General features: G+C 40.1%; 1 protein-coding gene across 5 annotated transcripts in view; it reads left to right on the top strand.

Moving 5' to 3' along the window:
* LOC124289901 (orexin receptor type 2-like) overlaps window positions 1-8,586 on the top strand; it is a 141,399-nt gene extending 132,813 nt beyond the window's left edge. For 4 of the 5 annotated variants that reach the window (XM_046726572.1, XM_046726573.1, XM_046726576.1 and 1 more), the window contains one exon: window positions 3,616-8,586. In XM_046726572.1, the coding sequence (XP_046582528.1) occupies window positions 3,616-4,869 (1,254 nt within the window). In that variant the 3' untranslated portion in view covers window positions 4,870-8,586. Of the gene's footprint in view, window positions 1-1,665; window positions 1,774-3,615 lie in introns of those variants that run through there. The other variant, XM_046726574.1, reaches the window with a different exon arrangement.
* Window positions 8,587-16,698: the final 8,112 nt, after the last annotated feature.

Raw genomic sequence — 16,698 nt, 5'->3', positions numbered from 1 at the left:
ATGTACTTTCTTACAGCATGTTTAGCAACATCACTATCGAAATACATCCTTCATCAGTTTAGCAAAACATATCCGCCACATGATCAGCTACATGATCACCAAGTTAAGACTAGGAGGCATAGCTGGGTTATATTTTTATACGCTGTTATTTAAAGAAGCGGTGGGAAACGAAATGGAAAAACGTCAGATAGGTTACATTCATATTTGGTCATCAAATATTTGAAGAGAATGTTTTCCGATTCCTTCTTGTGGTCGAATTATCGACAAGGATTAGATCAATTGGCCAAAGCGGTTATTTATACGTATTTGTTAAGACCGACAGCCCGACCAGACTGTCCGTGGGTACACTGCATGAGACCATTCTTGCCGCTCGTCCGTGAGTGAGTATGGTTTTACGCCGCTTTTAGCAATATTCCAACAATATCACGGCGGGGAACACCACAAATGGACTTTACTCATTGTGCCCATGTGGGGAATCGAACCCGGGTCTTCGGCGTGACGACCGAACGCTTTAACCACCAGGCTACCTCACCGCCCGTGATGTCACTGAAATATTGGTTAAAGGACCGTAACAAACACTGTCTATATACTGACACATATGTATGTTTACAACATAGTAACCGACTGAGTAATGATATGGTGAGACAATTCCGTTGCTATGGCGATAGATTAACGCATAGTTTCTGAAAATATATAATTTTGATAGAAACAAATAACTATTATATTTAAAAAGGAGCCCCAGTGAGATGGGAGATTCAACTTTAACATGAGGAAACTCCGACTTGCTTCAGTGAGCGATGTTGCTTGACAGATAGTGTTGTTGGAAGGGGAAATACTATGGTTCAGGGACTGTGGGACTGTACCGTTCATCGCCGGTATTGTACGTTGTGAAACCACACAGTGAATCACCATCATTAGTCAGATATTCAAGTGTCAGTCGTTACACTCAGATGTTTGACAGTGACGCGAGTTGCAACGGCGGGGAAATCGTGTTTGAAAGATACACTTAGAGACAGATATGTATTAGGTTTTGGTCAATTTATGAATTTATGTAAAAGTCACTTATGTTCGATTTTTTTTTTTTTTAAATGCATTTATTTGAATTTCAACCATATGTTTAATTTATGGGATCCTCTGTAATTTTGTTGCGGTTCCTTTTTCTGTCACTTGCCAGCTTGGACAGTCAACCACCCTCCCAAGATTCCAAGTTGGTATTGACACCCAAATGCTCTTGTTATCGGGTTCAATCGGGTTATAATGTCGATCACTGGATTGTTTGGTCGAGTCTCGACTAATGACGACCGACGTCTTTTAGCTGGAAGTGAGCCGAGTGCGGCATAGACCAACAAACCTACATGTCGTTCCTACAGCCTCTCCTATATGTCACATCCCATGGTTTTCTTCGTATATAATTGAATATGACAGTCTTAGGCATATCATATTTTAACAAAATAACTTATTAATTAAATAGGTAATAAAATCATTTAACTTCAACAATTTCATGACATTAACGGCAGCAGAGTAACACTTCCCACCAAATAACCAGGAAGTTAACAACTGCAAATAACAACGTAGATAATTCTGACCAATCGCATCTCTCGGATAAGAATGAGTCATATCAATATTTCTTCGAAATGAAATGGCAAATGCTATCATATGATCCACGACTGGTCGACGGTTGCGAAGCTCGTGTCGTTAGTGTCTAAGTAACTAACTTCGTTCGTTCATATATTTTGTGGACAGCCAAACACGCACTACAGCTAGCTGTAACCGGTATGTATGCAACTGTTACAACGGTATACTCTTTGTCTCTGACTATATATACCGTATATGGCCGTAGATAAGCTGAATTTTGAGGACCGAAAAAAAAGGCAGCCTATAGAAGGGGATCGGCCTATATGCAGGTTAAACTTTCGTCAAACTTTTTTTCTGGCGGTCTATTAACGATCGTATCGCGAACAAAGAAGAGAAAACGACTTTGTCAGTGAAGACGTCATATTTACAATGAAACATAACCAGACAACAGTATTTACCTTTTCATTTTACAGAGAAACAAATAATTCTTTTTGAATTTAAAAGGAGACCCTATGGGATTGAGATGCAGAACCTGAGGAAAAATAGACCTGCTTCATTTAGGGCTTTAGCATTTCAGAGAGGGGTAGGCGACAGGGAAGTACTGCGGTTCAGGGACTGTGAGATAGGCGTTATGTTCAAAAGCATACCAGAGGTATTGGGACTTGAAAGCACTCTACATTCCTAGCTTCCGTTATCACAGTTTTTTTTGAAGGAAATGCGTTTCTTGTTGGTTTATGGAATAATTAGGTTGTCGCTTTGAACAAGATCCTTGCTACTAAGACTTGATAACTATTGCAGGTATATTTGCCTTTCAAGAACGCTGAACGTATAGAGAAACGTAGGTTAATGCCTGGTCTGTGAGCATGTATAATTGTGATTAGAATTAACTCCGTTTGAATTAAAAAAGCGCCCTAGTGAGATTCAGAATCTGAGCCTGTGGAAAATGTATACTTCATATGTTTCATATAGGGCTATAACATTACAGGGATGTTGGGTAGATTAGTGACCCGGGTTCGATTCCCCATATGGGTACAATGTGTGAACCCATTTCTGGTGTTCCCCGCCGTGATATTGCACGAATATTGCTGAAAGTGGCGTAAAACCATCACTCACTTACACCCCATAATATTAAATGGCTGAGCGGAAGGGAATGTAATATAGTTCGGGGAATGCGACGGTGAACTAGAAATGTGTTCAACGGTATTGACTGAGACTGATATATGCTACAACAGCCTGGCGTCCCGTGAATTGTACTTCCTGGCAAAAGAATGAACTCCTCTATCATGGTTTGATGCTGGATAGTATGGGAACAATTTGACAATTTATTATCGTATGGTGATGAATTTGATACTGGTATCACAGGCGATATTCATGCATCATATCAATGAGGATCTCAGGCGACTATGTCAGCCTTGTCACGTTTATAATTGTTTTGTCGAATTTAGTGTTCAAGTGAAAACGTTCTTTTGTTAGCAGTTAACAAATTTTCCTTTGTTTCATACTGGTCGTAAGAGGTGATCAAAGAAATACATCTAAATATGTTTTGTCACTTTCTGCGACGTTTTCGAGTATATGGCCATTTGCGCAGAATAAGTTGCACCAGTTCAGGGTCTCGATGCACAAAAAGGTTCCTAGCCCTTTGACATTCGTAAACCTATGATTAACTGCAGAGTTACGACAGGTTGTAACGTTACGGACGCTTTGTGGGTCGGGACCCTGAGCCCTAATTAACGGGATGACTGAGCTATTGCAATGTGGGACCTGACTAATTTTGTCATCGTATCACAATGCTTCTGACATCAAATTCCGTTTCGCCTGACCCAGATTTAGATTTAAATGACGCGTCGTCAATATCTGGGATATTGCTGACTACAGCACAAAACAACATTCATTCACCTGTAACAATTATCATGTTTTACAGATTAAAAATAGTATGCAGCAGAGTAAGGTCGGGTGGTCCTCGCACAGTCAGGCTGGTAAGGCTTACCATCAGCTCAGGTACCCTTGCCCCCTCTCAATATTCTTATTCTTATTTTGCAGATGATGAACGCCAGTATGATGTCCCCATCACCTCTTCTAGTCAACTGTTCAGAACCCGTATGTAATTCGTCCTTGACCGAAGTGGACCATGATCTACTGATGCAAGAAAACGACAGACATGCACTTCAGTACATTCCGGTAATGATATACGTTGCCATGCTTATGGTCACCGGCGTCTTTGGCAACGGCCTTGTTGTCTACGTCTATCGACGTCGCTTTAAGAAGACATCTTCCAATTACTTCATCCTGACGATGGCCATATTTGACCTTGTCGCCTGCCTGATTGGAATGCCGACCGAGATCTACGACCTTCGTTATCCGTACGCGTTCTACAGTTCGTCAGGATGCAAGATCTTCCGGTTTGCCGAGACTTTTTCAATATACGGGTCAGCGTGCGTCCTGCTAGAAATTGCCTTTGACCGTTACTTCAAAATCTGCCGTCCGTTAATGGTGATCAGCTTGTTTAAGATCAAGATGTTGTGTATTCTAGCAGCAGTTATGGCCCTTGTTCTTTCGGCACCCGCAGCAGTCATCTTCGGCATCAGCCATCCCATCATCCCCAACACAAACCTCATGGGCTACGACTGCTCCATCGACAAAGACTACAAGAACAAGGTGTTCCAGATCGTGTACTATGGCGTTCTCATGCTGATCTTCGTGGCGTTTCTCCTCATCCTGACGGTCCTGTACATCAGGATCTGGATGGAGATACGGAGCCGGCAGAAGATGGTCATCGGCGACCAGATCTCCAAACCAACGGAAGAAGTACACGAACGCAAGAAGATGCGGGTCAAATATCTTCCAAGCGTCAGCGACGAAGACTCTTGCTCAAACAGCAACGGTCATACAGTCTCCGCCACACAGACCGTGCGCTCCCGTTTCGCAAGCTTGTCCACGTACGCCTCCAAACTCCACGTAAGCCGTACGACAATCGTACTTTTCGCCGTCACCGTAGCCTTCCTTATAAGTTATTTGCCTGCTATTGTCATAATGATCATCCGATCTGTGGACAAAAGCATTGAAGAGACTCAGAGCACCACTGCGGCCGTTACAAGCAAGCTCTTCTCCAAGTTCTTTCTCATCAATAACGCAATCAATCCAATCATCTACAGTTTCTTGAACATTAACTTCAGACGCCAGGCTAAGATAGCGATCAAGAAGCTTCTGTGTTGTGAAAGGAGGAGAAGGAGATATCCACAGAAATGTGACTCTGACAGAAGCACGAAGAAGGAAATGATTCCTATTGACTGTTGACTGTCGTGTAGCTTTTAGTGTATCAACACCGACTATAGCGAACCCCGTTAGACCGAACCCTCTCTTTCCGGGCGGTTACTGTTGGTAGCGTATGAGAGACCTTATCCGTATACCCATGATTCTTAAACGGGCATCTGTTAATGCGGACGATTTCATGGGGGAGCAACATAGTTCGGATTAACGAGGTTTTGCTATTAACGAGGTTTTGTTGTATACAACCCATGACGGAGGTGGCCGGCCCATCTCCTCTCATTCCTGTAGTACATATGCTTGCATTTGACTTAGAATACTTTTTTTTATAAATAAAGTGTTGTTGGCGATGTGTGATATGTGTCAAAAATATCTTGTGCCACAAAAGAAAAATACATCTTTTGTAAAGAAGAACATTTTCGTCTCATATACGGGGATGCGGGTGGCCCGTTCGTTTAAGGCTATTCGCATGGTGGGACCGTTAGTTGTGCCAGAAACACGTGGTACTAGGTTCGAAGCCCTGATTATGTTTCTTGGTTTGTCACCACCATACAGCGCGTTACACCAAATGAAGTCATCAATTCAAGCTTTCTCTCACACCAAATCCACACTCTTGATATAACCGAAATTCGCTTCCAACGCAACCACTAACTCATATACTGTATATTGAAACTGGTTATCCTTCGAGCAGCTGTAAATTACATGAATTTATATAGAGTGGTATTTTTTACATGGATTCTATCTCCCTGTATTTTCACGTTTTTCAAATTCGCTCCTAGCCCCCATTTTAACATGGGTTAGGGTGTGTCGATGGTCACACATATTTTCAGTTGTAATTTTTAGAAAGTATCAAATATAGTGAGTTTTTTGTATCTGACAGTAACACACTGAAAAATGTGTATGTTTTTATATCACTCTGGTAGACATTAAAATAATCATTTTCGTTCCAGGGGTACAATGTGTGAAGCCGATATCTGGTCTTCTCCGCCGTAATATTGCTGGAATATTGCTAAAAGCGGCGTAAAATCAATTCACTCACTCACTCATTTTCGTTCCTGATTTTTAGTTCTTCCCCTTAAGTGAAACTTCGTGGTAGGAGGCCGTTTATAAGAAACATTTGTAGACTTAATCTGAAAAGTATATACGGGCCACGACAGGGAAATTGTAAATAGTCACGAAAATCAGCATGCATATATGTATTTCCTGGGAGACGAACACCGAAAAGCGTCAGTGTCAGTACAGTGCATGGAGTTTAGACGTAGTATTAGTCAGATGTATCCGCTGGTCGGAACTCGTCATGACGTCGGTGTGAGCTCGGCTCCGTCTCCCATGTGTTAGTAAACTAGCATCAACCAGGATATGGGTTGTAACTTCGAGTTCGGGAGGAGTAATAAGTTCGCCCTTTCGCTGCTCTTAACCCAAACTCGGTACACAATGATCCAAATGTAGAACTCTAGCTTAAAGATGCTCTCGCATGCTCTCGGCGAATAACGTCGCCTTGAAATGCTAATCGTTTGGCGTTTATATTTTTTTATGAATTAACTTACTGGTCAGTAGTATCACTTTCAGTTTTCACTTACGCCAAGGGCGATTATCAATAAAACAATCACACTGTCCTAAGCACTGAATACAATGACCTGTAATGTTCTCTCCAAGCAGTGTGAGGCTAAATTTGTTCACCAGTATAAACTGTTTCAACATTCCTGTTACATTTCACAAAAATGTCTCATGTAAGATAAAGAATTGGATATTTTTCCTCGGCCTGTCGACGTACACCAATGAAAAGATATCCGTAATTTGATAAGCTAAAAATATAAACTGTTAATTATTGTACTACAATAGAGTAGTATGAGATATGGAAGAATATTTTGGAGCTGAGGGATACGACTAGCCACGACTAGGCATCAGCCAGGGTGACCGTATACGTCTGCTGGTATTTAGTTACTTTGTGAATTATGCCCACAGTTGTTAAGTAAATAATGGTCTTTCCGAAGAACACAAATAAAAAAATGCATAAAGTTCAGCTGTGTCAAAATATTTATCTTTTATAAATAAAAGAGATGGTTGCTTTACTACACGTAGAATATTAATTGACAAATATGCATTAAAATCAAACATAACTTTTAAACATTTTTATTATTTTTAACATATTATATACATCACTTTTGCAGGAAATTGGTATCTATTTACTTATTGGTACTTATTGATATCTGTAATCAGCTGCTGTCAGCTGTAGTTAGTTGCATGTAAAGTAAAGAAATGTCGATGTTAATGTTGTGTTTGTCAGATTTCATGAAGTATCACTCGTTAATGTTTTATCAGTGTATATATATATATATATAAGTGTTATAATATTTGTTATTTATTTGTTGTGTATATACTAACATAATAAGAGTGTTTTTATGGCTTGTGTCGACGTATTTTTGATGCTTTCTGGAACTGTCTTATTTATAGCATTGTGTGTTTCCATGTTGCTTGTATAGTGTTGTTTGCGGGCCAAACTTGCGTCGGATCTCACGTGCTATATGTATGTCAATATGTGGACACCAACCTGAGCTCAATCACCTTGGAAACGCCTACACCCCATTTCTCATGACTTAATTCCCTTTTTAGAAGTGGTTTGTCTCTTCCGGTCCCCCAACATCCGGGCACTGTCAGTTTGTATATTGCCAATTTATGTCGTGTTTCGATAGTTGACAGTTTCGGGAGACATCAGCGTAACAACTGTTGTAGATGTATTTTTGTATAACCCAGCCCTAATCCATTATCTGTTTGGTATTAGAGTGTTATTTTCATTGTGATTATTTTCCCTCGATCATCTTAAATACTCCCTAAAGCGGCGTTAAACTCAATTCACTCACTTACTCATTATTACGCTACAAGTGCCTGTGAAAACCAAGAACACAATTGAGCTTTTTGTTTCATATAAATAGCTAAAAGCGAAACGCTTTTGGTATGATTCTATTTTTAAGTCAAGCTGTTTAAAATGAATTCAAAATAATTTTCATTATGACATTCTCCGCCTGTCATCTTTCATTTATGAAAAAAATGATTTTTTTTTAACAAAATGGCAGCAGGACTCTTATGACTATGAAACAATGGATTTTGTGTGTAAGTTTGATCAAAATGTATAAACTTGATATGAATATATAACTACTATTTTGTTAAGATATATGAATGTCGGTATTCAGTATGTGTATTCGTTATCACTCCCCTGTACGGAACTAGCAGAAAATAGTACACGAAAATGTACGAATGTTGACGAATATATCGTTGCCATGAATTTGCTTGTGTTCTACATTTACAGTGTTTATAGTACTGTTTAATATTATGTCGTGTTTTGGACAATGCAGATATATACACGCTATTGTTGATATCCATGAATAGCTTGCATTGGAAGAGTATTGTATTGTATTTATGGACTTTTCATTTCTTCATTGTCATTGCTATCGGCCATTGATGTTTGGCTGCGCATTTGGTTTGACAGAGACTGGGTTTCCGTCTACTGATGGGTAATGTATGATGTACCTCTAAACCAGTGCGATTTCGCCATAAAATAACGGAAAATCTCATTGCATGTCAACGGCTTGTCTTTTTTTCAGCAGTGTTTAGGATGATTTCATTTAAGCCAAGTGATGGCCCTAGTATGTATAGTTTCGGATTCTGTATCAAATAAGACACGCCATTATTTTCATCATCTCGTTGTCTTGTGAAGTTTTGAAATAAACCAACTTTTTTTCGTTGCAATACTGTTTATTGCTTATTAATGTTATGTGGGATGCTTTGAAGTTTGACAGCTGCTGCCACACTGTTTGTCTGACCACGCAGTGCTTGGACATCCCAGTGATATCACATCTTACCTTCTCCTTCATAGCCCTGGGGACCGGGAACTTAAACTGACACGGCGATATGTCAAGACCCCCTCAAAGTAATTGGGCGCCAAAGGATATACTGACGCAATTGAAAAGGGTTTAATATCGACATGGTGCTTTCTGTTTTTATAGTAATTATTTTCCAAACTGGAAGTGATGTCATCAGACCGAGTATGTGCATGTCACGTTTAGATCTTATCAAAGTTGTTAGATGTAGGTAGCTTTGTTGTAAAGTATGTTAAATGTTAAAGTCCACGATGAAACAACAAGATAACCAGAAATCTCGTAAAATCATCTGCAGGAAAACAACAAAGATAAGTCGTATATTTACAATTATGTAGAAAATTAACGAAGTTTAGCACAAAATATTGCAAAGGATTTTCGATGGCAGTACCGCTGGCAATAGAGTATCACTTCAAATGTAATGGCAGTACACAAATTCTATGGCAATAGAATACGAAATCTGTGATTATAGCAATAAAGACAGTGATGGTAGTATTCATCTAGCAACAGCAGTAGTCAGGCTAGCTATTCTCGAAACGTTCGTAACCCCACGAACTTCGTAAGCCCATTCTTAACACATTGGCTACGATCAAAGTTAAGACTTCTTAGGGCGACGAACGTTTCGAGAATAAGGGCCCAGGTTTCCAAAATAGGCCTAGGCTGGGAATTCAGGGTGTAAAATGGTCGCCGCGCAACTGCTGTTCGTGATGTGATCGATTCATTTGATTAAATGTTGCTTTAAACGCCACACTCAGCAATATTCCAGCTATATGGCCGCGGTCTGTAAATAATCGAGTCTGGACCAGACAGTCCAGTGATCAACATCAAGAACATCGATCTACGCAATAGGGATACGACATGCGTCAACCAAGTCAGCGAGCCTGACCACCCGATCCCGTTAGTCGCCAATTACAAGCATGGGTTACTGAAGGCCAATTCTGACCTGGATTTTCACGTAATGTAATGTGAGATGAGCGAGGAATGCACTGGCCCTCTATATACAATGTACATATCTCTTCATAAACATAATGCAACATGTTGGGTTAGAGGATGCTATAGCAAGATCATGTCTGCTACTTTTAGACCAGTCATGGTTCCCAGTTATAAAATGACAATTTGCACACCTCCGCCACAATTGAATCTTTACAGAAATAATATAACACTGCTGTAACATTGCTTTCCAATGAATAACACAACTAAATAACTCCCCCCACTGCATATGGCATGCATTTCCGCAACCGGACGTGTTGACAACCGACTGTGTGTATAACGTTCTGATTAATAAAGCTAGATACTCAGGACTTACTATACTTTCCTTAAAACGTAAGGGGCGGTGGCTTTCGCTGTAAATGTGTGAAGCCCATTTCCGGTGCCCCTCGCTGTGACACTGCTGGAATATCTCTTAAACCGGAAATGATGTCATTAAAACCGGAAGTGAATATACAGTGGCTTTATTTCAGCGAGAGGCATATTAAGTACTTGCACTGCAGTGAAAAAAAGAATATCTTTAGCTACTGAAATAGGTGAGCTGTCGGTTCAAAATGAAATGATTTGGTTGTCTAGGTTTCTGCATGTCTTTGCACAGTTACCACCGTACGGATGAGTGAGTGCGATTGGACTAATATCCCGGGGGCATGCTCCCCCTGGATTTTTTGAAAATTAGATGCTCTCAGGTGCAATTTCCTGCTTTCTGAAGGTAAAATGACTCCATTTATGTAATCTCCAATTTTGTATAAAATTTTATTTTTTCCTGCAACGTTTGTCCCAATTTCTTCATGTTTTTAAAAAAAAGTTTCTTTGTTCAAAATTGTAGCATCTGTACATAATGTTCTGAACTAAACTTTATAACCAGGAATGTGTTATATATATAATATATATGAAAAACAACTGTTTTACAATACTTGTATTATTATAAAATTCAGTTGACAGTCCAGAAATTGCACGTGAAATTTACATCATAAACATTATATCTTCAGGTTTGTTCATTATTTTATTTTCATGCTTTTACTAATTACCTCTTTTGTTCGTTAATTATCATAACCCACAATATGCCTTCAGTTTCTAGGGTTCCGGGTAGTCTATGTCATTGCCCTGGATTTCTTATTTTATTCAGCAGAAGGTCGCGGGTTCGATCCCCGACCGCGTCATACCAAAAAGACGTTAAAATATGGTACTTGTTGGTCCCTGCCTGGCGCTCGGCATTAATGGGTACATGCTTCACTGCGGCGTGGTATCTCAGTGGGCTAGCACTATAAAACCAGCTTAAGTCTGGTCTAGTACAAGCAGCCGCACATACACATACACACGCATGCACGTCGTCATATGAGCGAAATATTCTCAAGCACGACGTTAAACCCAATTTCACCTCACCTCACCTCTTATTTTATTTATGATAGTGGTTGTTGTAATCATACGTAATTAGGTGTATACATCATTCTGGTACCGATCATCTGTCAGATGGGCTGCCTGCAATCTTTGCGTCAGTAAGTGAGGTGTGGATACACGACACCCAAAAGAGTGTTATGTACAAAAAATAATCTGTAAAACATATCTAGGGGGCAGCTGCCCCCTACCCTCCTGGACTACCTACGGACCTGACCTGATGCGGGAGGAAAGCCCGAAGTAATGCATGTTCGAGAGAGAACTTGAAGGGAATATTGTAGCGTAACTTTCCTTTCTTCAAAACAGAAAAAAGCGGGCTAATTCTTACCTGTTGATTAATGTAGCTTGCCTGTGTTTACAGCTGAGTTTTCAGTTCATAACGTGTGCTCAAGGGGAAAGGGAGGTAACTCTATTATAGTACTATTCTTTAGAGATAAAAAAAAAGACAAAAACAAAAGAGGGCGTAGCGTTATTCGAACAAATAGAATTTCATAGAATGCAGCTGTGTATTATTAATGGAGTAATCATTATTAAGTATGTTGTTTATAGCCGCAGTTAGTATTCATATTAATATATATCACGCTTACCTGTAAATCTATTCTGGACCGGGTAAACCAAGAGCTGAAATCATGAGCATCGAACCACGCAAAGGCGATAAAGTCCAGTGATGGAGCCGGGCCATCCTCTCTATCAAACATTTGATAACACCTACGGACCTAACATATTTGGCTTCCATGTCACACTTGGAGCCGTACACAAGTTTCTCATGAAGTCATTTAAAAGATATTTATTTATAATTTTTACAAAACAATGACAACAATTTCAACAATAAAGGTCGTGGGGTTAAATGGCCATGAATCTTGTACATATAACATATGGGAATGGTCACCTATGTCACCTAATGCTGCACCCACTGATACGATGCTTCACATCAAATGCGGTCGGGTGGCCGTGTGGTTAATGCGTTCGCTCGTCACGCCAAAGACCCGAGTTCGATTCCACTCATGGGTACAATGTATGAAGCCCAATTCTGGTGTCCGCCGAAGTGATATTGCTGGGATATTGCTAAAAGCAGTGTAATACTAAACTCACTCACGACATTAATTGATCGACAACTGATCACTCGATAAAAGATGGTACTTACTGTTACCCTGCCTGGAACTGCGCCAAAAGACAACGACTCGGGGTCAGTCTACTGTACGTGACGCATAATTCCTGCCTATTTTACTCAACAATTTTGTAAAATACTTCCAAAATATATTTGTAAACCAAAAAACTCCACAATATAAAACACAATAACCATGCACTACATCAGATCACTTACATCATAGGATAAAATCGCAAAATGTGCTTTCACAGCCCTTGCTTTTATTTTAGAATTAATAAGAGAACTTTTTTATTGTAAAAATATTTTCATGCCTCACACGTTTTGAAAATGACTACCAAAAACATTTACTGTGAGTCACTATTTATCAAAGTCAATGTAAAGCCTGTATATACATGTATCTTGGATTGTACACGTCGCTAGAGAGGTCAATCCCGTCTCACCGGAAGTTAGAACTCGGCATTTACTTGGAAGATGAATCAGATTCTCAATATCAAAACCAGGTCTTTTACTCTGATACGACACACCTCTGTATTACGACGGCGTCGGATGAATCATGAATCAGACAAATCAGCCAATCAGCGTCGAGGCTTTTCAGTTCGCGATACCTTTCGTAACCACTCATAACTTTCCGTACCCCATGGTCGTGTTGTAGAGGACTACACGTATCTTGAACATGCCTTATATGGGCAATTATATTACAAGTTAGAAAACAACTTGTAAAAATTTATTCTTGTTTTTAGCATGTCTTGTGGAAACTGTTTTAAAACCACATTCGTCGTTTAATTTATAAATCCTCTTAAAGATGAAAAGCTTAGAATGAAAGGGTTACCTTGCCAGCCAAATATACATATTTATGAAAGAATATATCTGAGTGGTTCGAATTGTTTACAGCATGAATAAATCAGCAGCGCTGTATTCTCTGAAGATATTTTCTGACGCGGGAGAATCAGAGTTATCGTTCTTGTATGGTAAGGGCTCGTGTTCAACAGCCATTATTGAACCCTGGGTAGTCCATATTCTGCCTGTTGCATAATAACGGGGTGGTGGGTTAAAGCCTGATGTTGAGGGCAACCTATTTACTGGAATATCTCCAAAAGGGGCCCCAGACCACATCACTTACCCTCTCACTCATAATGATACGTAATGGTTAAAGCGTTGGCTCGTCACGCCGAAGACCCGGGTTCGAATGCCCACATGGGCACAATGTGTGAAGCCCATTTCTGGTGTCCCCCGCCGTGATATTGCTGGAATATTGCTAAAAGCGGCGTAAAACCAAACTCAGTCAGTCAGTCAGCCATAATGATACGAGCTGTTCAAGAATTTCTCAGAGTGAACGAAGCACTCCGAAAATCAGATTCCAGTATCTCAATATAGATCGAGGAAATCTCAGGGATAAAAACTTAACACCACATCATCCATTGTCCTGTGCCATATGACGACGGTCTGTAAAATAACGGAGTCTGGACCAGACAATCCAGTGATCAACAGCATGATCATCGATCTACACAATTGGGATACGATGACAGTGAGTCTGACCACCCGATCCCGTTAGTCAAGTCTTACGACAAGCGTGGGTTACTGAAGACCAATTCTAATCCAGATCTTCACTGGTTGAAGCTCCCGTGTATAATCATTTAAAAAAAAAACCCCGAATGAATAGTTCTGGTATCTGAAACCATTTCAAATATTCTGATCTGAAGACCGCTGTTGCTGATGTCTTCTGGAAAGGGTGTGACGACGTTCAAGACGAAGCTGGCAAGGATATATATATATACTCTTAAAAAAGAAACGGATAGGAGATAATGCGAATGTTGATATTGATATAAAAGCAATAGTTTGATTGAACGATGTTGGTCACATTTTCGTTAACTGGACTTTTGTGATCACTCTCCTACCCAGAGTTCCATGCGGCAAGCCAGCATAGTACCTCTGCCACAGGCCAGAAAAATGTGACGATTCGTCACATCTTGCAATGTCCATTCAATATAATGTACAGAATTCTTTTACTCTTTTATTTTTGACGAGTCTACACATCTAACTAAACATCTTTAATAGAATGGTTTAGTTTCACTGAGAAAATATCAAAAACATGTAAAATATATTTGTTTAAATAGGTTGTACGGCTCCACGTGCTGTCATCGAAGCCGACGGAGAGCAAACGATGCAGCCAGTTTGATATCTAAATATGTACTGTCATAGACCTAACAGTCGCAGTTGTGGAAGAATATATATATGTAACAATGTAAAACATTTTCTGACGCGGGAGAACCAGAGTTATCGTTCTTGTATGGTAAGGGCTCGTGTTCAAAAGCCATTATTGAACCCTGGGTAGTCCATATTCTGCCTGTTGCATAATAACGGGGTGGTGGGTTAAAGCCTGATGTTGAGGGCAACCTATTTACTGGAATATCTCCAAAAGGGGCCCCAAACCATATTCACTTACCCTCTCATTCATAATGATACGAGCTGTTCAAGAATTTCTCAGAGTGAACGAAGCACTCCGAAAATCAGATTCCAGTATCTCAATATAGATCGAGGAAATCTCAGGGATAAAAACTTAACACCACATCATCCATTGTCCTGTGCCATATGACGACGGTCTGTAAAATAACGGAGTCTGGACCAGACAATCCAGTGATCAACAGCATGATCATCGATCTACACAATTGGGATACGATGATAGTGAGTCTGACCACCCGATCCCGTTAGTCAAGTCTTACGACAAGCGTGGGTTACTGAAGACCAATTCTAATCCAGATCTTCACTGGTTGAAGCTCCCGTGTATAATCATTTAAAAAAAACCCCGAATGAATAGTTCTGGTATCTGAAACCATTTCAAATATTCTGATCTGAAGACCGCTGTTGCTGATGTCTTCTGGAAAGGGTGTGACGACGTTCAAGACGAAGCTGGCAAGGATATATATATATACTCTTAAAAAAGAAACGGATAGGAGATAATGCGAATGTTGATATTGATATAAAAGCAATAGTTTGATTGAACGATGTTGGTCACATTTTCGTTAACTGGACTTTTGTGATCACTCTCCTACCCAGAGTTCCATGCGGCAAGCCAGCATAGTACCTCTGCCACAGGCCAGAAAAATGTGACGATTCGTCACATCTTGCAATGTCCATTCAATATAATGTACAGAATTCTTTTACTCTTTTATTTTTGACGAGTCTACACATCTAACTAAACATCTTTAATAGAATGGTTTAGTTTCACTGAGAAAATATCCAAAAACATGTAAAATATATTTGTTTAAATAGGTTGTACGGCTCCACGTGCTGTCATCGAAGCCGACGGAGAGCAAACGATGCAGCCAGTTTGATATCTAAATATGTACTGTCATAGACCTAACAGTCGCAGTTGTGGAAGAATATATATATGTAACAATGTAAAACATTTTCTGACGCGGGAGAACCAGAGTTATCGTTCTTGTATGGTAAGGGCTCGTGTTCAAAAGCCATTATTGAACCCTGGGTAGTCCATATTCTGTCTGTTGCATAATAACGGGGTGGTGGGTTAAAGCCTGATGTTGAGGGCAACCTATTTACTGGAATATCTCCAAAAGGGGCCCCAAACCATATTCACTTACCCTCTCATTCATAATGATACGAGCTGTTCAAGAATTTCTCAGAGTGAACGAAGCACTCCGAAAATCAGATTCCAGTATCTCAATACAGATCGAGGAAATCACAGGGATAAAAACTTAACACCACATCATCCATTGTCCTGTGCCATATGACGACGGTCTGTAAAATAACGGAGTCTGGACCAGACAATCCAGTGATCAACAGCATGATCATCGATCTACACAATTGGGATACGATGATAGTGAGTCTGACCACCCGATCCCGTTAGTCGAGTCTTACGACAAGCATGGGTTACTGAAGACCAATTCTAATCCAGATCTTCACTGGTTGAAGCTCCCGTGTATGATCATTTTAAAAAAAACCCCGAATGAATAGTTCTGGTATCTGAAACCATTTCAAATATTCTGATCTGAAGACCGCTGTTGCTGATGTCTTCTGGAAAGGGTGTGACGACGTTCAAGACGAAGTTGGCAAGGATATATAATACACTCTTCAAAAAGAAACGCATAGGAGATAATGCGAATGTTGATATAGATATAAATGCAATAGTTTGATTGAACGATGTTGGTCACATGTTCGTTAACTTGACTTTTGTGGTGTGATTTGGTGTGGTGTGGCATCGCGTGGCGTTTCGTGGCGTAGCTTGGCGTGGTGTGGCTTGGCGTGGTGTGGCGTGGCGTGGCACGGTGTAGTGAACAAATGCAACCATTTTAATTTTGTTGTATCTTTATGCCGCAGTTTTGTTTCAGACGGAATGTCATTGAAAGGAAACTGAAGGTAGATGTTCAGTGACCAGAAATATGCAAGGTCAAACGTCAGTCAACATTCTGTCCGACGTTTGTCGCCTATTTGGAAGATTTAAATACCCATACTGAATACTGCCAACTCAATATCGCC

This window comes from Haliotis rubra, unplaced genomic scaffold, assembly GCF_003918875.1.
Source record: "Haliotis rubra isolate DU_JTF1 unplaced genomic scaffold, ASM391887v1 Scf451, whole genome shotgun sequence".
In the NCBI taxonomy this organism is placed as follows: Eukaryota; Metazoa; Mollusca; class Gastropoda; order Lepetellida; family Haliotidae; genus Haliotis; species Haliotis rubra.
This window is presented reverse-complemented; position numbering and strand designations above follow the sequence as displayed.